Here is a 24,104-nt window from a genome sequence, read left to right on the forward strand (position 1 = left end):
CACACACACACACACACACTGGCACAAGGGTGAACATCAGAAGGCATGCTTGGAATGCTGTTAAGATAAATTCTTTACCTTCGTCAACAGAATCTGAAGTGCTGCCGCCTTTGTCCAGAGAAAGATATTCATTTTTATTCAAGTCCAGGGATTTGGAGGGCACCCGACTTAGCCTCTTTCCTGAAGCTAGTGAAGGACTTTTTTTCACATGTTTCTCACCCTGGGACTCCTCTTTTCCTAATCCCTAAAAGACAAAAAATGTGGTTTAAAAGTAAAAAACTGACTCGAGGCATAGGCCATACAGTAAGAACGTTAATAATGAACATGAGGAGTAAAAGATTGAAATGCTGTTTTTTGAAAAATACTTATAGCATTCTGTTAAGGTTGAATGCTACTCTTGAAATGTCAGTCGGTCAGGAAGGCCTTCCTCAAGCGTTCTCACACTGTACTGAACAACAAATTTATGAAGCATATCTTATAAAAGATTCAAAGGAACTTGACAGCATGTGAGTGACTGGGGCAGAAAGCAAAGGGGACAGAAGACAAACATAAGGAACAATCGGGTCTTTTGGGGTGGACAAAAGAGAGAAGCCAAACCCAGTTTTGTTTCCTTAGCCCATGCCCACCTCTCAGCCAGCTCTCCAAACCAATAACTAAAGAGAAATGGAAAACCATGAAGAGACAGAAGTCACCCAGGAGTGCAGTGCGGAGAGATGAACTTCCCAACGATCACGGCTGGTCCTACCATAAAAGACTAAGACAGAAGGAACTAAAATATACCAAAGCATGGTGTGTATACTTTCTGGGCATGCTTAATAAAAAGACATGTCGTTTCTATAGGAAGAGATAGATGTAATGGCAGACAGATATAGTAAACGATGGACATTAAATATAAATGCTATTGTTATGTTACAATTCAAACAGAACTATCTATACTTAGTAAGATAAGTAGAACTTGTATTAACCATGCAGACAATTCCTTTTTGTACTGTCTGTGTGTGCACAGATGGAAGAGCACACAAAACATACATCCAGCCCTTCTCTTTTCTACACTAGAAGACCCTTGCCTAGCGCTAAACACTCTCAGCTCCAGGAGGGCACAGGAAGCTGAGTGGTAACTGCGACCAAGGACACACTTTATTACAGAGTCAGACCACCCCACTCAGAGACCTCACTCCTCAGCAGAGAATGCAGCAAAACTAGAGTTGATATATTTGGGAGCTCCACAGTAGGAAGCGATGTGCTTGCTTAGCTGACCCAAGGCCTCTCTAACAACCAAGCAGAGCTCCACCTTGTGTTTAGCCTCTTGTTAACTAAATTATAGTCCCTATGATAGGAATACAGATAAGTATCCATACGAGAAGTATCAATGGGGCTGGAGCGATGGCTCAGAGATTAATTAAGAGCACTGAATGCTCTTCCAGAGGACCCAGGTTCAATTCTCAGCACCTACTTGGTGACTCACAACTGCCTGCAACTCCAGTTCTAGGAAATCTGACACCCTTACACAGACACACATGCAGGCAAAACACCAATGCACATAACATAAAAATAAATTATAAAAAAAGAAAGAGAAAGAAAAGTAACAAATTATTGGCATTTGTATTGTTTTTTTTATCTCTAGATATTTTCCTGTATTTTACAAGGAATATTAACTTTATAACAAGCATGTTTTCATTTGGAAAACAGATGTTTCTGATTTTTGTTACTTTCAATTTGATGAAAGTAAAAAGAAATCAAACAAAGTGAAAAACAGAGAGTATCTGCTGGTCTCTAAGACCTGAAAATCTCACCATAATGCTCCTTAGAAAGAGACTCAGCTTCAAAGCTCAAAAACCTCTGGACTAAACATGGGCAGCAGTGGGGATGCTCCACTGTACTATTTTATACCCACTCACTACTAAGAATAGGCAACTTCTTTTAGGGGCAGAACTAGAAGTAAGAGCAAACAGGCTAAGTACCCCAAGAGGAGCCACCAAGGCTGGGGAAGGTAGGACGGAGTGATGACAGCCTAGAGTCCTGAGAGGCCACTCCTCAAAGCTGGACTTTGGTCAGTGGACAATGATTCTGCAGGAAGTCTCCCATCTTGTTGCACACTCAAAAACCAGCTTCTAAAGCAACATTCCTTGCACAGTACTAGATCCTCAGGTGTCTCTTAATGTGTTGGTTTTATAAAAGTAGGCTGATGCGTGGAACTCAGGGGCCTTCCACACGAATACATTTATGTCAGTGTTTCCCCCAACATTACCTAGAGGAGATGGCTAGGAGCCTCCTGGAGGGTTTAAAAAAAAAAATTAGTAACTACAGGTAGGCTCACTCTCTCTCTTCTCTTCTCTTCTCTTCTCTTCTCTTCTCTCTCTCTCTCTCTCTCTCTCTTGTTTGCTTGTTTGTTTTTGTTTTGTTTTTACAGGGAAAAATCCTTTTAATGCAACAGCAACACAACAGTTCAATAAAATCAGTTCAACTAACTTCAGCTTAAAACAAAGAAAAAGCAGCCTGGGAGGGCTGCTGTGGGAAAAGGGAAGTTCCTGCTCGGGCTGAAGGAGGCCTCAGGCTCACTTTTAATTACAGCAAGCGAATGGTTTTAGGACACTTAACAAATGCTGGGAATTGCTCACAATTTATTATTTTAGAAATCCTATGAGTTATCGCTCTCACTTTATAGTTGAGAAAACAAAGACAAGACGCAAGCAGTTCGCTTATTTAATATGCTGCCCTTAGCATGGGGCAGAGGCAGACTCTGAGGTCCAAAAGCTGCTCTAAAACCCAACCAATCAAGCTGGAGGCCCCAAATGGGAAGAGCTGTGTTGAAGCACTCGGCTCTTCCAAGATGGTCTCTAAATACCATGTTCTTCACTAAAAAAAAAAAAAAAAAAAAAAAAAAAGGTTCATCTGAAAAATGCCATTGCCTGCGGCAGAAAGCTCTCGAATGTGCATGGGACACGCTGCTATGCCAGAAATAAAGGAAGCATTAGAGATTGCTGGTCAGTTTAAAGTGCCACAAGCCCCTCTGAGGGGCAGCCACTGGCAGAGGAGGCACACTGAGTACCAAGTAACAACAGTGTGGTTGGAAATGCCTGTGGGGAAGGAGAAGGTTCACAGATTCCAGGTCTGTCTGAGACACATGACAAGACTCTGCCTTAAAAAAAAAAAAATCGTGCCAGGCATGGTGGCACATGCCTTTAATCCCAACACTCGGGAGGCAGAGGCAGGTGGATCACTGTGAGTTCAAGGCCAGCCTGGCCTACAAGGCGAGTCCAGGACAGCCAAGGCTACACAGAGAAACCCTGTCTCAAAAAAACAAACAAAAAATTGTAATTCCAAGTGATTGAAATTCAGTAAAATTTAAAACTAATACACTTATGACACTAGAAAAAAAATGATGCTCACCAGCTAACTAAGCAGCTCCACTGTTAGCTAGACGGTCAGCTCTAGTAAGGAAGTGTTCCCGGCGGCCCAGCCTGCGCTCAAAGGCTCTTTCCTCAGAACAAGCACGTTTGCCACCCTTGGGGAAGTCCTGCTCACTCACTCCAACTCCCTGTCTTGTTACATTTTAAATGGCACTTGCTGTTTTAATGTATGTCGCTCAGGGACCTGCTGGTGGCTCTGTGCCTGAGTCATCTTTGAAGAACACCACAACTTTCCCCATATAACCTCTCCTACTGAGAGACTTAAACTCTCTTCCTAAAATAGGGTAGCAGGCAGACATCCCATGCTTTTGCACACCAGGAATACATTGCATTTTTTAATCTGATCTGAAGTTACGATTCGCACGTATCCGACTCAGCTGTAAGTGTTAAGGAACAGCATATACTGACTCTTTTCTGTGAGTTCCCATCCGGTGACTCTGTTTCTGACACTCGGCTGACTGACTCCTGTGTAACGCTGATGGCCTTGGAGAACTTTTCGTCTCTTTCCCCAGCATCGTCCACACTGCTTCTTCCTGGACTTCTGTGGAAACACGGCATTGCAGAAGCACAAGGTCACCTCCATTCACACAGCCCTTCGTGCTCCTCTCTGAGGTCTTGGCTAATCTAAATCTCCTCAACAAAGAGTAGATTTGTTAAGATGTAGCAAGCTCCAACTATGACAAGCTTGAAGACTTTGTTTATATGCAAATCCATACAGGCTTAAGGTTGAGTTGTAAAAACACGGAGCTTCACAGTATTAGGAAGATGTTTAAGTCGGGTGCCATTTGACACCATTAGGCAGTTTTACCTGTCTGGCTTCTGACTTAGTAACCAGGAGGTGACCAGCCCCTCTGGGAGGTGGATGTTCCTCTGCCTCAATACAATGGCCACCAGCCAGGCTGAGGCAGGACACAAAGACAGGGAGAACAAGGCAATGTGGGAAGGAAGGGAAATAGGCCCCTCACTCTGAGATCTAGTGTGCATTTCCTTTTAGTGGAGAGTCAAGAAACTTCAACACAAATAATGAAATCAAAACTGCTGGCATGGTGGTACACACCTTTAATTCTCGCACTCAGGAGGCAGAGGCCAGCCCAGTCTACAAAGAGTTCCAGGACAGCCAAGGCTACACAAATCCTGTCTCAACAAAATAAAACACCTGCCTGTAAAGATAGTACTAGTTTTCCAAAAGACGTCGCAAATAAGGATGGTTAAACAAGCCACCTTAGGTCCTAATGCTTATTGAGGATGGGAATTTTTATGGCTTAAGGCTTAGCTGCTAGGAATTCCTCTCAGCCCTGAGTCTAAGCAATATACCACATAAAGTCACAGTATAGCTTCTTTTACAAAAGAAATAATTTAAATGAAATAAGTAAGCCTACTTATATAGTTTTTGTTTGTTTGTTTGGTTGGTTGGTTGATTGGTTGGTTTTCGAGACAGGGTTTCTCTGTGTAGCCTTGGCTGTCCTGGACTTGCTTTGTAGACCAGGCTGGCCTCGAACTCCCAGCAATCCTCCTGCCTCTGCCTCCCGAATGCTGGGATTAAAGGCGTGCGCCACCACACCCGGCTATATAGTCTTATTTAATTTCTAAAATGTTACTTAACTTTTAAATGTTGTTTATCTTTAAGCCTTGTGGTACATTATACCCTTTAAACAACATAACTTTTCAAACGGCAGGATTGTGTAGACATAAATCCTCTGTTAAGAAAACTGAGCACGGCTCTCTTGAGAAGCCCCACGCCCATGTCTTAGATGCATTCCTTTTCCTCGTAGGTCTGTCCCCATGTCTCTCTTTTTGCTCCCCTCCCCACCCTGGGCTTAAGTATAAGCATGGACTAGCTCCTGTCTCTCCTCTCTACTTCATAAGCTCGCTTTCCTCTCAGTTGTCCTAGAACTCTTTTCTGTGCTGAGGATCCAGCTTTACCTGAGCTCAGTCCCTAAGCCTGGTGTGGGCTCCTCAGGCCCCATTGCTGCTGACAAGCCCCAGGAATAAGTTATAAAAGTACATAAAAATACAGCTTTTGGATGGTTGGAGGATGAAGACTACAGCACATGTTCTAAGATCTGCTTTTAGGGTTTGTTTGTTTGTTTGTTTTTTGGTTTTGTTTGTTTGTTTGTTTTCAGGGTCAGCTATTAAACAGAAGGGCTCAGCTCATCTAACTTCCAGGACTCTAGCGTCAAGTACAATTCCCATGTAATAATGATTGCATGTGCATAAAGAGTTACAGAAAGCATCAGCCTAACGTCTTATGCAATGTCATCCCAGGGGATGAATTGAAAAAGCTAAAAAGTATTACACTCCTGCCCCAGTTCGGGTCACTGCTACTGTGATGAAACACCAGGGCCACAGCAACGTGAGGAGGAAAGGGTTTATTTGCCTTACACTTCCATATCATTGTTCATCATCAAACGAATTCAGGACAGGAACGCAAACAGGACAGGAACCTGGAGGCAGGAGCTACTGCAGAGGCCCTGGAGGGTGCTGCTTACTGGCTTGCTCCTCATGTTTGCTCAGCCTGCCCTCTAATAGAACCCAGGACCACCACCCTAGGGATGGCACCATCCACAACAGGCTGGACCCTCTCCCTTCAATCACTAATTTGGAACATGCCTTACCTTATGGAGGATCTTATGAGACATTTTCTCTACTGAGGCTCCCTCCTCTCAGATGGCTCTAGCTTGTGTGAAGCTGACATAAAACTAATCAACACATGCCCTATTCGACTCTGCCCAAACAGTGGTTGTAGGTCTGCTGCCAGCTTGTTCCTGTGTAGGCAGAAATGTGGGGCTCCGTGGGGACCAGGAGAGAAAAGGAGCCTTGAAATAGCTCACCAGTTACATGTGGAGATCTCAAGGGTTTAAGGATGAAGGAAAGAAAGGTAAGAGCAAAGGAACAGAGGGAGAGCAAGGATGAGGACACAGAAAAAGAACACGGAGAGCTGAGGTTTGAAACAGACTTGCTGATTTCAGATAAAGTATGCGCAAGGGGAGAATTGGGCATGAGGATCCTGCTACATATTTCCTTGGAAAACGGTCACCAGTAGAAGAGACTGCAGCTTCACTGTGACCTCAAGTGTGTACGAGATATGTGGTCAATATATGTACTTGTTCCTGCTTCAGAGGCTACAGAGTTCACAAGTCAGCAGAGACCTTGAAGGCCACAGGATCTATCTGCCTCATGTTCACAGATGAGTAAACGGAGGACTGGAAATGTCCAAAGGTTCATCTGAGATAGCTCAGCTACAAACCACAATGCAGACATTATTGACTACAACCCAAGGCTGTCTGCATTAGTAAGCTGATTTCTACACAGTTTTTGGTACCTAAGGAATACTAGTAAACTTTATAATGCCAGCAATGTAATGGAAAAACTTGAACTTTACAGAAAAGTAATGAAATATGCATGGTGCAGCTATGTGAAAAAGACTATAAAATATTGATGTAAACGGAGACAATATAGGTTGGAGCAGCAGAATAGAAGACTGCGAGAGGAAGAAAATATTTGTGTATGTATAAAGACTTTCAACATATTTACATTATAAGATTTGGAGGGCCGTAGAGATGGCTCAACCATTAATGGCTGGGCTCACAATGAAAACATCAAGATTTGGTCTTTGGCTCTTGGCTTCTCTCACTTAACATAATGTCTGCTACAGCATTTTATTGTATTACCCTCGTTTTTTATGACTATGGCCTCAAATAGCATTGGATGAGGCACATGTTTGCTTATACAGTTGATAAAGTGGTCACGCTTTTTAATGAATAGCTGTCAAAGTCACCGTTCTCTATTAGTTTCTTTGTCACAGTGTGGCACCGCATGACCCTTGCGTTACCGTCGCTTGCATTCCCACAGCACCATCAGCTCCTTTACTAATGTGATCAACACTTACTGAGTACAAGGCACATGTCACCATACTAGTGAGTCCCTGAGGAAAAGTCATGAAACCACCCTATCCCCCAAATTGCTCTAGTGTCTCCAGAAGCTCAGATATCTCACCAGTTCCTGCTCCAGGTCCTTAACAAACAGGCTTTCTTAAACTGAGAAAATCCTAGCAGTCATGGCTTCATTGTTAATATTTCCTCATGTCCCACATTTGCTCACCAACTTAGCAAATGGGTCTCTCCCAATATGCACCCCACTCTGCCAACAAAAATGAAAGCTGCACTAAATGATCAATTAATAGAAATTCAGATTAAAAAAACCTAAAGTAATTCCATTTTAACAGTTGGTTCATAGTCCATCTTGACATTTTGGGTCACCTCACTATACCTTGGCTGCCCATTTTCTTCAATGGATAATGACAAGTTTTCCATTTCTTCAGCATTTAAGCCCAGCTCCGTGCCATAGTTCTGCTGAAGCAGTTGCCAGAACTCCTGTCTGGTCAGGCTCTAAGATAACGGAAACATTGATGAGTACTGGAAAATACAGCAGATAACACAGCAGTAATTCAAAGCACAAAGGCCAAAGTCAAAAGAGGCATGGCAGGAGTGCTCAAGGTGTGGCTGTGGTAGATGATGGCCTATTTTTCTCCTTATTTTCTGTTTTCTAGAAAAAATGGGTTAATGAAGGCTGGGCTTAGTGGTAGAGAACTGGGTAGCACCCACAATTCTCTGATCTCAATCTCCAGTGCTGAAAGGAAGAGTTGATTATGCCCATCTGATAAGAGACAATACAAGAGAGCTACAAGAGAGTTCCTTGGATAGAGCACTGGTTGCTCTTCTAGAGGGCCTGGGTTTGGTTCCCAGCACCCGAAAGGCTCACACCTGTCTATAACTCCAGTTCCGGGGGATCTTCTGGCCATCTCAGGCACACGAGTGGTGCACAGACTTACACGCAGGTAAAAGATTAAAAATAAATAAGTAAATAAAAAGTTGGTACAATAACTAGATAAACAGATAAATCATTTTTCCCTGAGATGGGGTTTAACTGGGTTGTCCAGGCTGGTCTTGGATTCAAGCTATACTCTAAAGTAGCTGAGACTAAATGGTGGGTTTCCAAAGTGTGCAGTGAAGTAGCTATTGCACATGTGAAGTAAAGATGCTTAAAGTATCATATAATGTGTGTGTGTGCGCGTGTGTGTGCGTGTGTAACATCATTCTGGCAATTACTAGTCAGAAATCCACACATCCTAGCATCACCATTCAGAGTTCTAAATGTCAACTCAGAATCAAAACTTTTAGTTCACTATTATATCTGAATAGTTTAAGTATTTTTAGAACTTAGTACACCAGTGAGCTCGAAACTGTTTTCCTAAAACATAAAATACAAGAAAACTATGTACAGAATACTAATTTATTTTTAATAAGGTCCAACTTGTTTTCTTTATAGGAAGCATGTCAGTGATCAAATCACCAAATACAGCAGAGGAATGGCTACGTAGTTAGGAGTTCTTACTGCTCCACCAGAGGACCAGAATGCATATCCTAGCGCCCAAATTACAGGTCACCAGCTCCGAAGGATCTGACACTCCCTTCTAGACTACATGGGCATCTCATACAACACACAACACACACACACACACACACACACACACACACACACACACACACACACAAAATTAAATTTTAAATTAAAAAAAAATTTGAGACAGGGTTTCTCTGTTGAGATCAACCTGCCTCTGTGTTCCAAGTGCTGGGATTAAAGGCATGAGCCACCACCACCCAGCTGAAAGTAAAAAAATCTTAATCACCAAATATAGCAAACTGTAAACTATACAGCAAAACAAAACCATCTTTCTATAGTAGCTAACAGACTGGTTTCTAGAAGCATTACAGTTAATTATACGATTAAGTAAGAAAGAGAGAGACAGCATGGTACTTGAAGCAACTGTCAACAAGATCTTTCAGCCATTCCACAGCTATTTATTGGGAAGGAAATATGTGGCACACACTAGACCCTAAGGGCACAAAAACAATCTCAGCATTAAGTACTTCTAATATATTTGAAGTGATATAGGGCACTCTTAAGGATGATACGTATGATCATGTACTAATGGGCTGGGAGATTCAATGAGATACAGAAGTGGAAAGGAAGGAAATATTACTAAGGCCAGGGTGGCCAGATGAGGGTCCACAGTGGACAAGGGTTCTGGGTAAGCTGGAGGAAAGATGGACGTGGGGAAAGAGAAATGAGAAAAGATGGGGGGAAGGCAACAATAGGAGAGGGAATGTGTAAGTGGAAGGAATGCTTGTCAGGAAGGCAGCGAACATCTGTCAGCCCAGAAGTGGGGACGTGGACTATGGAGACATTTAAGGGGGTCGAATGTATGAATACCCTGAGTTCAGCCCTGCTAGTCCTTATGACGGCTCCTTCCTGCTCCCTCTTACCAGCCAGCTGTGCATCCTTGTTTTACTAGATGACGGTTCGTGGAACCAGGGATTTAAAAGGAAACATCTGTGCTTTTGACAGCTGTCTCCCAGTTTGCCAAGCCCAGATGACCAGATGACCGCAAGAATGGTTTATGACAATCCAGAAGTTGTTATCCACATTTCAAAATGTCAAAAATATCCAAATGCTTACAATAAAGGAGCTAAAGGGGCGGGGGGAGCCTCTTTGCTTGGAGCTAATTGTATTAACTTGGAGTGGAAATCTCAAGTTGGAGAGCCCTAACTGAAAACTGTACACCTAGAAAACACGTTTTGTAATATAATTTACTAGATCTGTCTCTTTAGTGGACAAAGTCTTCTCATGTAGAATATCCAGAGGAGAAAAATGTAAAGGCCCATTAGTGACAGTTCAGGAACAACTGTCCTTGGTCCTAAAAGGACTTGCCTGCGTAAGACTCTGTTTTCACAACAGTACTTCATACTGCGAACGGACTAAGTCCTCCAAAGATCTCATCTCTGGAACAGTTTTCGTGTCACAAAAGGATGGCTCCCACACAAAGACAGTGTTTCAGCACACCCGCGCTAGATTATTACCCTTTCACAAAAACTTTTTTTGAAATAACAGATGTTTCTGAAGAGAAAACTAAAGCAAGCAAATGAATCTATGCTGAACACTCGGAAGCCGTGGAAGAAATGCAACCTGCGCGTCAAACCCTGAGAAGAGACCGCTGTCTAAGCAAGTCAGCAAGGAAATTTCCACAGACATCTTTATCCACTAGCTAAATGTAAATACATAGTTGGTTAATGGAAAACAAAACAAAACTCATTTAATTCACATTGTTGTAGATTTGCTGATTTGCTAAAAATGACTATTTCTGCAAGGATGTCTGGCTGTCACAAAAGCATGGCTATATTGACAATCACGTAGCTCAGATATGTCCAGCTTGATAGATGAAACTTTTCCAGTATTGAGCAGTCGAACCTTAAAACAAAGACGACAACAACAACAACAAATGACCAAATTGTACAGGAAAGCTGACCACCTACCTGCAAAGGAGCGGAGGCTTTGCCTTCAGCCTGCAGATACTTGAGTAAAATAAATGTGAACCAAGCAGTAATCAGATAGGAGTCAAAAGTCAGCAGATCAATTTCTGGCCCAGAAAGCTTTGTGTTCTACGTATTCTATGAAGTCTTTATCCACAGTACAGCTTCAGGTTGCTTTTTTTTTTTATATAACAGCTACGCAAAATCACTACTTCAATTTGCTATTCTGGTATGAGGTATTTTGCCATGTAAAAGCCGAGTTCGAGCGCAGTTTGAAGCTTCAGTTGGGCAGTCGCTTCCTGGTTCTGGGCTGTAGCCCTCTTAGCCTGGAGCTGGTCAAACTGCCGAGCTCAAGTCACACCTCACTCTACAGGTTCCTAGGCCACGCCCATTGGAAGAGGCTAGGTAAGCATTGCTTTAAAGGGACAGTTCCTAATTTCTTCTGTTTTATACACAGATTAGAGACGGAAAGTAATGAAAAGATCCTACCTGTGCTCAACTAATGTAAAATGCCTACTGCAATATTGTTTTGATCACACTTGAAAAATAACTATGTTAAAACTTCCACAATTTCCCCATGACAATACTTTTTAAGTCAACCCTAGCAAGCCATTAATGTCAGTTCATACACCACTTCAGCAGTGGCCAGTACCCCCATCAGACTCTCTATAGCTAGCCGAGATCCTACCCTCCTGAGTACCAGAAATGGAATGTCAGGGAGCAGCAGGAAGAGCCAGCTATTCCGGTAAAGCATGCAGCATGTCTTTCGTCACTGAAAAGTTTAAGGTGACGTCTTGATTACTCAATAATTCTTTCCCTTGAAAATACTTCTGCCTTTAGTTCATTCAGAACAATTGTCTGGCAGAGTCCTGGACTATAACAAATAGGACAGAGGGTCTCAGCTGTCAATTCTAATTTGTCCCAAGAAGAAATGTTTTAAGTGAGGAATCAAAACGACCTAATTTCTAACAGGTCTCTTCATTAGTTAAGTGTACAGACAGTTCAAATGTTGCTTTATGAACTACAAAGACAAACTCTTGAGAATACTAAAGTCTGATTGCTTTACCAGAATGACTGAAGAATTCTACTCCCTCCTGTGTACCCCCATATGGTTAATCTTAGCATTCAGGAAGCAAAGGCATGTGGATCTCCTAATCTATATAGTAACATAGTGAGTTCTAGGACAGCCAGAGCCACATAATAGACCCTATCTTCACTGAAAGAAAAAATTCTACTCCCTCCTAGGAAGGAGGTACACTGGAGGCTGGCTTCCACTGTGAAACTCGCGTGTATTGTACTGGGTTCTGATCGGTTGAAACCATAGGTATGCATACTTCCTTTGCTGACCAAAGTGTATCTGTAATTAGTATTCATGTAGCTCCTTCAGCAACTACAAAATCACTTGAGAAAAACAAGCCTACTGGTAGACAGAACTGGTAGATAGATAGCTAAATTTAGTATGCTTAAAGGTGAAAATAGAAGCCCCCCTCAAAAGTTGGACCCTTAAGAAAGCCCAGGATGCAATGGGTAGGTAGACGGGGAATGGTCATCAGAAAAGGTTCAGGGAAAGAACAAAGAGAAGAATCCCATTTCCTCATGGAGAAGTAGGCAAAGGTTCCAGACACTGTTGAAAGGTCAAGATGAGCATGTGACAAGCAATGCATGGCAAATGCCAGCATCCGCAAAGTGAGGCCACCTGGCACTTAGGTCACTATGGTGAAGTGTGTGTGCTGGGAGGCTGCAGGGACAGCCGGGTCACGCAGAGCTGTGTGCCAGGCAGGGTCACGTGCTGTTTACACTGTGGAATGAAGTGTGAAGAGGTGAGCCAGAGATGAAACCGTGGTTTCATGCAGAAAAGGGACAATGTTAGAGCTGTGCTCCCAAAAGACACTTTTTAAAACTCTACTCAGCAGCCTCAGGGATAGATTAGTGTTACAAAGAGCCATCTAAGTGAATGATAAGGACCTTGATGACAGTAGACATGATTGGCAATGAAGGATTTGTCCAAAGTTCTGCCTTGGATGGTTGAACTGAAGACAGGTGCGGCAGTTCTGCCAACCAAAAGGCAACAATAATGATAAGAGCGGTGATGATGATGGTGGTGATGATGATGATGGTGGTGATGATGATGATGGTGGTGATGATGATGATGGTGGTGATGATGATGATGGTGGTGATGATGATAATGATGGTGGTGATGGTGGAACAACATGAAAATGCACATTTGTACCCTGCAGACTATCATGTAGTAATATAATTAAACTTGCAATGTTGGTATTTTTTTTCATAAGCCAGGTTTTAACGCTGCATGTGTTAGAGTTAGACGCCACCAGGAAAGTAACCAACACGCCAAGTAACCTCAAGTGACTGCAGAACAGCCTCAGCTCTGCCAGTGCCCTGGCTCAGGCAGGCTGGGCTCTGAGAGACGTGCCCACATCCTGCAGATGCTCATTCAGTGGAGGTGCACTTGCGCCTCACAGGGACTCGCCTCCAGACATTAGGCCCTCACAGCCTGCCACTCAGGTGGAGTCCAGTAGTCATCAAAGTCGATGATGAGCTCAAGTGAGCAAAGGGAGCTGACTTTCAGGAACAGCTTGCTGATAGCTCATCTCTGCCTCACCTCCTTACACTTCTGTACTGATCAAAGTCTGCCGTGTGCCTGTCTTTTCTACCCTATAGTCTTGCCCTTTGTCTAAAGAAGCCTTCATTGGCCTGACATGTTCTTTCTTTAGATATACATAGTAATGCCTTCCTAGGTTGTTTTAAACTCTGTTCTAACACACTCAACAAACAAGACTCTCTTCCACCACCATTCTAGTTAGTGGGCCTCAAAACAGAAGCTGGAGTGACTGACCAATCAGAGCTCAGGGAGGGTATGCCTATCTGCACTTAAAAGCTCTCCCTGATGCCTTATGCAGAGTATAAGAGTGTGCACTGCCTTTGGTTATTGGGAATAAGGCTGGAAGTTGTGCTGTCTAAGCCTTAAACTTTTACCTGGGTGTAGGTTTCTGTTCTATGAAGGAGTGCACCAAAAATTTCACTCTCAGAACGCACTTTTTCTTTTTACCTTTTTTGTGTGTGATCAAGTTTGTGTGTGTGTGTGTGTGTGTGTGTGCCCAAACGTGAGCTGAACAGGAATGACACCACCCAGCATGCTGCACTGCTAGGGGGAGCGCCCACGAGCCTGAAGCCTACACCAAGATTCAAAAGCAACTAAGTAAAACTCAGAGAGAGAGAGGTGGTCCTCTCCAGGGGAAAACACATCAGTTGCCCAGAGACAAACGATCAACCATGAAAATATATATGCAAGCAATAACATACGAACTCAACATGTTTTATATGGGACTATATATGTATATACAAATACTTATTATGTGACAACAATTGATGAATAATGAAGCCATTGATGAAGGAAAGTGGGGAGGGTTATATGAGAGGGCCTGGAGGGAGGCAAGGGAAGAGAAAAATGTAATTAAAATGCAATCTCAAAACTAAACAACAAGAAAATAGAAAAAAATAAGTATATACTTAAATAAGGTGAACATTTAATGATTCTGAAACAAAATTTGTCTCTTTTTTCTCCATCTTTGGCTTTTCCCAAAATAATTAAAATATTTTATTAAGTAGGGATACTTCTTATTTATATGTGAAATCATTATCATTTTTATAAATTGAGACACTTAGGATGTATTTATTGAGTATTTGATAAACTTGTCACATACAACTTATTACCCAAACTGGCATATCGGTAGAGAGCAAGGAGACATGGGCGATACTAACTCTGACACACATGGAGTGCCTGATGGGTGGAGACTGTGGGGCAAGTGGAGATGGATGTCACCAGCTGTGTGGTAACACTGAGCTTTGTCACTTAATAAACAGCAGTGAACAAGGCAGACATGGCCTCTGTCCTCTACGTGTTTATAGCCTGAGTGAGGAGAATGAAATCAAAACAGAGAATTGTAATTACTGCCAGTATTATAAGGAGAATTGCAAAATAGGAGGACAGATGAAGGTTACTTTGGATTTATTAAGGAGACTTAGGACAAGGTCGGAATTAGAGATCAAAAGTTCTAGTCAGAGCATGTTGGAAGATGACTGGACACACACACCAAGTACAACATTTAAGAGAAGACACTGAGCCGGGCAGTGGTGGCAGAACACGCCTTTAATCCCAGCACTTGGGAGGCAGAGACAGGTGGATTGCTGTGAATTCAAGGCCAGCCTTGAAGTGAGTCCAGGACAGCCAAGGCTACACAGAGAAACCCTGTCTTGGGGGGAGAGAGAGAGAGAGAGAGGGAGGGAGGGAGGGAGAGAGAGAGAGGGAGGGAGGGAAGGAGGGGGAGGGGGGAGGAAGGGAAGAAGGGAGGGAGAAGACACTGAAACATTTGAGCCACAGCTGGAGAGATGGGCTGCACCATGATTATGCAGTCCATATGTAAACTTTTGAGGCAATAGTTATTAAGCAAGAAGCAAAAATAAGTCCCCATTAAACACACACACACACACACACACACACACACACACACACAAAGTAAAAATAACAAAAGCCAAGCCTGTCTCAGGCACATTTTTCTTTTCTTTTCTCTGTGTAGCCTTGGCTGTCCTGGACTTGCTTTGTAGACCAGGCTGGCCTCGAACTCACAGCGATCCACCTGCCTCTGCTTCCCGAGTGCTGGGATTATAGGCATGTGCTACCAGGCCCAGCCAGGCACATATCTCAAAAGCACAACTTTGGCTGTAGTGTTGCTGAGGGTTGGAGAGGGCCATATAGAAATATAAGCTTGCTGAGCCATATGGTGTCTGTGGCAAATGCTCAACTCTGCTGGTGTCATGTGAAAACATAAACAAATGAGAATGGCTGCATTCCAATAAAACTTTATTTATGGGCACCGAATTTAGAACTTCATATGATTGACAAGTGTTATTCTTTTGTGTGGTGTGTATGTGTGTGTGTGTGTGTGTGTGTGTGTGTGTGTGTGTGTGTGTGTGTGTGTCCATTTAAAAAATATAAAATAAATTGGCCATGGTGGCATTTAGGAGGGCAAGGCAAGAGGATTACAAGTTCAAAGTCAACTTGCTCTGTAAGGTGAGTCACTGTTGCAAAAAACAAACCAAAAAACCCCCACAGGACATAGGGCTGGCTGGCTGGCTGCTACAATGGAAGAGGTAGGCTGGCTGGCTGCTCCAGTTGGGGAGGTGGGCTGGTATAAATGAGCTGAGGATGCGGTGCAGAAGAGAGAGCCTGGCCTTATCTTGAACTATGCTTGCACGGTTCATTACAAAAACCTGAGAAAGCACTGATTGTATCACAGACGGCTGCCACCACCGTCACCTGGCCTGTAAGTGCCAGGAACTCAATGTGCTGGTTAGAAGTGCTAAGCAAGGGTAAGTGCAGAGGCCATAGAGACTGAAGTGCTGTAAGTCACCTCAAAACTGAGCAGGCTGACAGCTAAACACATAGCTAGACACTGAAGGCCCCTGTCATGAGTTAGTACTGGAACTCCACCATCCTTTCCCATGTAGTGTAACAAAGGCATCTTATGAGTTGGGGGGAAAAAGTTGTATTACAAACATTTTTCCTTCTTTCTCTCAATGAGCTCTCATGTGCCCCAGGCTGATCTAGAATTTGCTACGTAGCTGAGGATGACCGTGAATTTCTGATCCTCCTAGTGGCATCTCCCAGGGCTGTGATTACAGATACTCATTTGTTTATACTAGGCACACACTTGACTAAGCCACACACCCCAACTTTACAAACTCCCTTTTCAAAGGCAGAATGATGAGTCTAGCTCTTTCCCTCTTCTGTGGATTTTACTGGAAAAATAAATAAAATAAATGCAAAAGCATGCTGTTGAAAACAAAATTTGGTCAAATTAAAATGTTTCTTCAAGCCAGGTGTGGTGATAAAAACTTTTTTTTTTTTTTTTGAGACGGGGTTTCTCTGTGTAGCCTAGGCTGTCCTAGACTCACTTTGTAGACCAGGCTAGCCTCAAACATGAGGGAGCATGCACTGCTCCCTCATCTCTCCCTTACAGGTGTACTGATGTGCATTGATTTTTAATCTTTTCCAGGAAAGCTTTTCACTTTATCAATACCTATTTTGCTATTCTCCATTGCTTTCATCTCTGCTCCAGTGTTTAGTGTTTCTTTTTTATTTTTTATTATTTTATTTTATTTTTTGTTTTTTGAGACAGGGTTTCTCTGTGTAGCCTTAGCTGTCCTAGACTTGCTTTGTAGAGCAGGCTGGCCTTGAACTCACAGCTATCCACCTGCCTCTGCCTCTCAAGTGCTGGGATTAAAAGTGCGTACCACCACTGCCCAGCTTTGTTTAGTATTTCTTTGATTCTGCAAAGTTTATTTGCTCTCCTTTTTCTAATTTCATAAAGCCAAAAGGTAGGTTATTGATTCAAGATCAGCCTTTTAGAATATGTAACAAGTGTTTACAGTTATAGTTTTCCCTCTTAATGTTGCTTTGGCTATGTCCGGTGAGATTTGGTGTGGCTTTGTTTTCCTTTGGCTCATGAAAGGTGTTTGTTTGTTTGTTTGTTTGTTTTAAGTTCCCTTGAGATTCTTCTTTTACCCAGTGGCTCTTCAGGAATGCTTTATTTAACTTTCACTTTCTAGTGACCCTCTGGTTCCTAATTTCATTCCACTGTGATCAGAGAGTACATTCTATATTACTTTATTCATTTTAAATGTATTGAGACTTGTTTTGTAATCTAGTACTAGATTATAAAACTAGGTCTGTTCTGGAGAATGTCCACATGCCCTTGAGAAAAATGTGTATCCGTTGTTGTTGGATCAGACCCCCGTAGGCATCCTTTGGTCCTAGCTCAGCTGTAGTGCTGTTCTTCTGTTTACTGTGGATCTCTGTGCAGTTGTTTCCATCACTGAGACTGGGGTGTTGAATTCAGCTGTTATGGATAAACTGTTTATTTCTTCCTTCAATTCTGTTCAGTTTTGCTTTATATACTTTAGGGCTCTGTTCCTAGCTACATATGCACTTACAACTTTTAGGAGTTCCCAATAATTTGGCCCTTGTAACAAGGCAAATGGACTCCTTGTCTCCACTTCAGTTGTAAGGTCTGCCTTGTGAGATGGTGCTCATCAGCACTGGTCTCTGCTCGCACGTGTCATTTTCTTCTTTCACTTTCAAGATATCTGTGCTTTGAAGCTCCTCAGTCTCTAAAGTAACATGGAGCTGGATTGTGTACTTTATATTCCACCAACCTTTGGATCTTGATTGCACCGTTTGATTCATTCGTATTTATATGAGAATTTATGTAATATCTAGTGAAAGATCATTTTACTAAGTGGACTGGCTACTTTTATGTGAACTCGACACAAGCTAGTGTCATTAGAGGAGGGAGGCTCAATTAAGAAAATGCCACCATAAAGTCCAGCTGTAGGCAAGCATGTCGGGCATTTTATTAATTAGTGATTGATGGGGAGGACACAGTCCTTTGTGGGTGGTGCCATCTCTGGACTGGTGGTCCAGGTTTCTATAAGGAAGCAGGCTGAGCAGCTCTCTTCCATGGCCTCTGCATCAGCTCCTGCCTCCAGGTTCCTACATTCCTTGAGTTCCTGCTCGGACTTTGATGATGAATTGTGATATGGAAGCTAAGCGGAATTAACCCTTTGCTCTCCAGGTTGTTTTTTGGTGGTGGTGGTGGTGTGGTTTTTGCTGTTGTTGTTGTTGTTTTGTTTGTTTGTTTGGTTTGCTTTGCTTTGGGTTTTTGTTTGTTTGTTTGTTTTGAGGCAGGGTCTCTCTGTGTAGTCTTGGCTATCCTGGACTCACTTTGTAGACCAGGCTGGCCTCGAACTCACAGCTATCCACCTGCCTCTGCCTCCTGAGTGCTGAGATTAAAGGCGTGTGCCACCACGCCCGGCTCCCAGGTTGTTTTGTCCATGGCGCTCCATCACAGCAATGGGAACCCTAACTAGGACACTAAGTGTGTTTTGTTTATCAAATGTGTGAGTCCCTTTATATATCCATTATTGTCTTCTTATGTGTTAAACATGTATTTTCTAGCTATCATTTTACTTTCATTAATGTTTCTTTTACTATTTTTTAGCTTGGTTATTATCCTAGAGATTATAATTAACAGAAAACAACTATAGATCTTTTGCTTTAAGAATTTGAATTGTCAAGCTGGGCGGTGGTGGTACACTTGGGAGGCAGAGGCAGGCCGATTGAATCGCTATGAGTTCAAGGCCAGCCTGGTCTACAAAGCGAGTCCAGGACAGTAAAGGATATACAGAGAAATCCTGTCTCGAAAAAAACCAAAAAGAAAAAAGAATTTGAATTGTCAACAGATTAATGAAAACAAGGCTCTTCACAGATGGGCTTGAAGGGCCCCGTGTGCCTTCTGACGGCACGCCTCTGGGATGCACACTTACCTTATCTAACAACACATTCTGCCACAACCTGAATATGCTCAGGTAACTTCTGTCTCTGGCCCCGAAAGATGTAAAGAAAAACTGCAAAGAAAAATAAGGAGACAAATTTAGAGCATCTGTCATGAAGGTCTGTAGGGTCCTGCAAAGACCAAAGCCAAACATAGGCAACTCTTCATACTGTTTTCCACTTACCTTTGTGTTAGAAGAAAAACAAATAACTTTGCATAAATGAGATATGTTTATCAACCCTGCCTTATAACAAACAGCATCTTATGATAAATATAAATTTCAAACACAACGTTGTTCTTATTTATTAGGGAAGTGGACTAAACCAAGGTAGCTGTTTATGTTTATCACAACTTTCTCAAATTAATCTAAATAAATTTGGGAATAAAATAGAAGGTTTTTATTCTGCACTTTGCAATATGATGGCTGTCATTTGAGCCTGGTATTAACTAAAACTACAAGTGGATTTCAGAAATGTATATATTAGAGATACAAATTTTAAGTTATGCATTTTTTTCAAGTCTTAAAAAAACTTCAAAATTATTGGATCTCTGTAAAGACTGCACGTGAAACACTCAAGTAACCCCCAGGGCTTACGGTGCGATAGAAAACAGCACAAGGCTCAATCTGTAAGTCTGTGTCTCTTTTCAGCCCTATGTGTTTCTCTACATTTAGCTAGTTTTGTAAAGTCATATTTAAAGTTGACCACAAGGAGAAAGTGCAGCAAGATGCGTCTTTACATGGAGCCTCACGGTGGGTTGTCGCTTCCACTGGCCACTCCCACCACAAAGCATGCGCCTATAGGGAGGGGAAATCACGTCATTACACTGCAGTGATTTCACAGTATTGATGCTTTCACAGACAGAATTTTCAATTCATTAAACTGAGACAGTGGTGTCATACGACTTTAATGCCAGGACTCAGGAGACGGAGGCAGGCAGATCTCTGAGTTTGAGACCAGATCAAGTTCAGGTTGCCAGGGCTACAGAAAGAAACCCTTGTTGAAAAACAAACAAACAAAGACAAAAACAGAAAAATAAAACAAAACAAAGACAAATGAAATCTGAGACCTCAATCTATATTTTTGTTGTTGTTGTTTGATTTTGTTCTTTGCTTTTTGAGACGGGGTTTCTCTGTGTAGCTCTGCTATGGAGGAACTCTGTAGACTAGGCTGGCCTCAAACTCATAGAAATCTGCCTGCCTCTGCCTCCCCACTGCACCACCAAGCCCAGCTACAGATATATATTCTTTCCAGAAGATACATCCTAGAGCTCTCTATACAGTGTCGCATACACAACATGTGACCTAACAATTACTACTGTCCCTATAACCTTTTAGATGTCTTTATTTTTATCAGCATACAAAGAAATGAATTTAATTGTGACATCATTAAACTTTCATAATTATATTTTTTCTTATTCACCTCCCACTGGCCTTCCCCACCTCCAGCTGCCCCACTTTCTCCTCTGCAAATAGTAGCTATGTAAACATATAAGAACCTGTTACAGACTATCCTGTGTCTCCACAAGACACTGTAACTTCAAGAACCACCTGCATCCTCCATTCTATTTATATGAGACAGAGTTCCTTCCCAAGGACAGGTAGAGAAGTCGCTCACCTTTTCGCCCTCTGTGATGATCTGGATAGCATTTGGGATGAGTCGAGCAGTTTTCTCCTTGGTCATAAAGGTTATATTCTTTAAAGCAATAGAAATCTAAACATACACACACAAATACTTTTTAAAAATCGAAGTGCATATTTTCAGAGGCATATGCAACCCCAAATACCAAGTGTTACATCAGTCTAAGCCAGAGTATTTATTTGGCTGAAAACTCTGCATTAGGAGTTCAAAAGTACATGCTGTGTTCTCAATGAAAATCAAGGTCAGCCCTGGGTCAGACACGCTTCCTTCTTCGTTCTGTCCATCAATACTGGGATCTAACGTTGGGACTGGATGTGACAGGATTCAGGCTCCACATTTCAACCTCCAGCACAGTCTAGGCAGCCTGTCAGGTAACCATGGTTTTGACAGGCAAGCCCCTTCCAACCTAATTGTAGTAAATAAGTGCAAATGGGGCCTAATGTATTTAAATTAAAAAACACACTGCACACTTACATATACATTAACACATTATACTTATATAAACATGGATACACAAATATCTATGGTTTTACTCTTGAATCATCTTAAGCACATTGCTTTTAAGAGTGCTGTGTATATTTCTGACTGTGCAATTATTTGTACCAGAAAATCAAATGCAAACATATCTTACTGTAGTTTCCCATCTGAAGATGTTGCTATGGAAACACAGCCAGTTTTCCGAAAGGTACAGCCGCCCCTGAAGCAAGATATCCTTCTGAAGAGCGCAAGCATAATCTGTAGAGACGGAGATAAGAGAAGGTCATTCACCGCAGTCTGACAACTGAATAAACCTGATACCACTTCAGCTGGTGGGAGGTTATCCCTGTCCGGTTGCGCATTCATTCGTTCATTCATCCCTATACTCTATGCCAGATATTTTGTGGAGCACTAGGTTCTTAGCCTCATGGGATTTTGTAAATGAAAGGTAGGTGTGATGGTTAATGTTGCCAGCTTGCTAGACTCTAGAATTGTCTAGGAGATAAGCCTCTGGGAACCGGTGAGGGACTGTCTCAATCAGACTAACTGAACAAGACCCGCCCTCGATATGGGTGGTACCATCCCATGGGCTGGGGTCCCAGATTGGATAGCTGGAGAAAACTCATTGCTTCCTGACTATGGGTGCAATGTGACAAGCCACTTCGAATGCCTGCCACCTTGACTTCCTCACCATCATGGACTGTGAACCAAAATGAGCCATTCTCCTTCAAGTTGCTTCTGTCAGAGCATTTTAGAGCAGCCACAGGAAGAGTGAGCATACAGTTCAGGAATGCGGTCCGTGGTAGGTAGGGAAGGCAGGCAGTGGGAGCAGATTTTGATGATGGTGGAACGCCGAGAAGGGGGAACGCCTGTGTTTAGCTGCTCGCCCCCACTCTGCCTTCTGGTTCAGCACAGGCCCCAGCTCAGAGAATGGAGTGTTACCCACACTCAGGGGTTTCCATCCTCACAGATGCACCCAGAGGTGTGTCTCCTAGGTGATGCCAAATCCAATCAAGTTGACAATGAAGACTAACCATCAACAAAGATAAGCATGATAATGACCATAGAGAAAACACGTAACAAGAACTGTTTTGCATTTAAGGGGGAAGGTATGGAGAAGCATTGTCAGGGATGATTTTCCTGAATAAGTGATCTTTTAAAAAAAGAATCCAAAGATCAATAAAGAGATGACAGAATTATGATGGACCAGTACACACAACGCCCTATGGTAGAAAAACACACCGTACATTGAAGAGCTAAAATAAGAGCACTCAAGAGGCAGGGGTAGACAGATCTCTGTGAGTTTGAGGCCAGCTTGATCCACATACTGAGTTTTAGGCCAGTCAGGGATAGATAAGGAGACCATGCTTTAATTGTCAACTTGACATACTTTAGGATTACCTAGGAAAGAGTGTCAATGAGAGACTGTCTAAATTTGATTGGCCTGTGGGCACATCTTGGGAGACCATCGTGATTACATTAATTAAGGTGAGAAGACTAGCCCATTGTGGGTAGCAATATTCCCTGGGTCCCAGTTCTACCCTGTGTAAGAGTAGAGCATGCGTACTGAGTGCAAGCGAGAACACATGTGTTCCTCTTGTTCCTAATTGTGACTGTGATGTAACCATCCTATGATGGATGGATTAGAACCTGCAACTGTGAGGCAAATTAAACCCTTTCTTCTCTAAATTGCTTTTGACAGGGCATTTTGCCTTAGCAACTGAAAAGGAAACAAAGGCAATGGGTCTAGTTTGCTTCTGTTGTTGTGATAAACACTATGTCCCAAAGAAACTGGGAAGAGGAAAGGGTTTATTTGGTTTACACTTCTCCATCAGTCTAGCATCTGTGAGGGAAGTCACAGCAGGATCTGGAGCAGAAACCATGGAAGAACACTGCTTACTGGTTTGCTTCCCAGGGCTTGCTAGGCTTGTTTTCTTACACAACCCAAGACCACCTGGCTAGGGTTAGAACTGCCCACAGTGAGCAAAGCCCTGTCAATCAATCAAGAATTAAGACAATGTGCCACGGACATGCCCACAGGACAGTTTGATGGGAGACAATTCTTCTGTTAAGGGTCTCTCTTCCCAGGTGAACCTAGTTTATGTCAAGTGTGCAACACTAACCAAAACAACTATCATGCCTCTAAGATTAAGACCTCTGGGTGCCTGATGTAGACCATAGTGCCGAACTACTGACAATACAAGATTTAAAGAATTTCTGTCTGGTGGTTCTATTAACTGCTAAATTTAAAATTGTATAAAGGAACTTTTTAAAAAGACTTTACAATAAATGCTGTCAGGTGGTGCATGCCTTTAATCCCAGCACCCAGGAGGCAGAGGCAGGTGGATCTCTGAGTTTGAGGCCGTGGGCAGAAGGGGAGACCAACACACCTTTGTTTTTGTTTTTGTTTTTTTCTTTACTATTTTTTAAAGATTTATTCATTTATATATAGAAGCATTCTATTGCATGTATGCATGACAGAAGAGAACATCCGATAGGAGAGGCTCCAGATCTCACTGTAGATGGTTGTGAGCCACCATGTGGTTTCTGAGAGTTGAACTCAAGACCTCTGGAAGAGCAGCCAGTGCTCTTAACCTCTGAGCCATCTCTCCAGCCACCTTTGGCTTTTCTTAGAGCATTTTCTCTGCTGCCACCAGTTCTGGAATTACTAGCTTTGGTGACCAAACCCAGGTTATGTGGTGCTGCGGATGGGAGCCATGAGGCAAGCACTCCCCCATTGAAGGCCTCCTGAGCATCCATCCTTAAGAAGCAGTTTCCAGCCCATTGCATCTGCCA

General features: G+C 42.6%; 1 protein-coding gene across 1 annotated transcript in view; it reads right to left on the minus strand.

Annotated features, from left to right (window-relative positions):
• Window positions 1-24,104, minus strand: part of Gramd1c (GRAM domain containing 1C) — a 69,434-nt gene that overhangs the window by 23,145 nt on the left and 22,185 nt on the right. Inside the window, exons 5-10 of the mRNA XM_051150554.1 lie at window positions 21,463-21,566; window positions 20,808-20,903; window positions 19,184-19,264; window positions 7,680-7,798; window positions 3,819-3,951; window positions 79-244 (exon numbers count right to left, since the gene is read on the minus strand). Of these exons, the coding sequence (XP_051006511.1) occupies window positions 79-244; window positions 3,819-3,951; window positions 7,680-7,798; window positions 19,184-19,264; window positions 20,808-20,903; window positions 21,463-21,566 (699 nt within the window). The remainder of the gene's footprint in view (window positions 1-78; window positions 245-3,818; window positions 3,952-7,679; window positions 7,799-19,183; window positions 19,265-20,807; window positions 20,904-21,462; window positions 21,567-24,104) is intronic.

The sequence above is a fragment of the Acomys russatus genome, chromosome 8, assembly GCF_903995435.1.
Source record: "Acomys russatus chromosome 8, mAcoRus1.1, whole genome shotgun sequence".
NCBI lineage: Eukaryota > Metazoa > Chordata > Mammalia > Rodentia > Muridae > Acomys > Acomys russatus.